Here is a 1,324-nt window from a genome sequence, read left to right on the forward strand (position 1 = left end):
CGCCTTCTTGCTCGACCTGTCGTGCCACCGGTTCTCGTTCCAGATGTTCCTCATCAAGACATTGTCAGGCCAATTCAGAAAAAAACAGTGCCAGTCGGCACAGTAAAACAGAAAGTGACGCCAAGCCACGCAGTTGACGTTTCTGAAAAAAAAGCTGTTGAAAAATCCGCTGTGTCGATTTTGGCTGTTGATGCGACAAGTAAGGCCGAGCTTGGTCAAAAATTGATGACTGAATACGCGGTCGGGGACAAGTTGCCTTCTGGTGAAACGGTATTGAGTGTTTCGAAAAATGGTGATGTGGTAACCGACATGAGAATAATCAAAAAGGGGCAAAATTAAAATGAAGCAATTGATCAATTGGGTTGGACATTTTTTTACTACGAAAAAAGCGGATGTAAAGGTGCCGGCAAAACCGAAACAAGAAGTGGCCGTCCAATCGGAAAGAAAACCGATGGAATTGGTCACTTTTGGAACAAAAAATAATGATGTGGTTGATCGCGAAAATAATCTCAATCCGGTTTTGATGAAGGTCGGACGGGTTAAGTCGGTGCTGGCCGCCGATATGGTCATTAATGGTGACGTCGAACTCTCCGATTATGGCGTTCGGATTCAAGCGCACATAACCGGGAACGTCACGCAGCGCGGATCGAGCCTGGTCATCATCGACAAGGATTCGGTCGTCGAAGGCGAAATACGTGGTCGATACATCATCGTATTGGGGAAAGTAAAAGGAAAGATTTTCGGTGAGCGAATTGTCGTTGGTGCGACGGCGCTGATCGAAGGTGACGTGATATATAGAAATACCTTTACACCCATTGCCGGCGCAAAAATGCGTGGACAGATCAACCAACAGGATGAAGCGTTATTTTCTGACGAAGTGACGCCTATGCCACAAAATCCGGAAAGAAAACTGGGTGACGATGTGGTCCCGCAAGAGAATTTGATTAAGCCTGTAATTGAGCAAAAACCTGTTCTGGATTTCTCTCATTCATCCGTTTTACCTACGTTTTCCGTAAAACCGGCATTTGCCGGGAAAGCATGACCTGATGTCGCCTCTATCAAATTATTAAATTGACGGTGTGTGACTGGACGCTTCCAGTCACCTATTGATGGCGTTTTTCCAGTATTTGCGCTATTGAGGAAAAGGCTGGGTCGTTCACCACAATTGCGGAACCCATCGTCTTTGCAAGCCCTTCGCGCATAGCAGCGATACTCTCATCAATAATGGGATGAGATTTGTCTTTGGGGGCAGTGACTCTTTCCAGGAGTTGCTGCTTGTATTCGTTCCATTCCATGCAGGGCAGTTGTATTTTTTTTGCGAGGA

The 1,324-nt window shown here is 46.1% G+C and overlaps 1 protein-coding gene across 1 annotated transcript in view; it reads left to right on the plus strand.

The window, feature by feature from the left end:
• HELRODRAFT_184553 (hypothetical protein) overlaps positions 1-1,042 on the plus strand; it is a gene marked incomplete at both ends in the record, with an annotated part of 6,015 nt that extends 4,973 nt beyond the window's left edge. The window contains 2 exons of the mRNA XM_009012416.1: positions 44-292; positions 390-1,042. Of these exons, the coding sequence (XP_009010664.1) occupies positions 44-292; positions 390-1,042 (902 nt within the window). The remainder of the gene's footprint in view (positions 1-43; positions 293-389) is intronic.
• Positions 1,043-1,324: the final 282 nt, after the last annotated feature.

Source organism: Helobdella robusta (genome assembly GCF_000326865.2).
Source record: "Helobdella robusta unplaced genomic scaffold HELROscaffold_1055, whole genome shotgun sequence".
NCBI lineage: Eukaryota > Metazoa > Annelida > Clitellata > Rhynchobdellida > Glossiphoniidae > Helobdella > Helobdella robusta.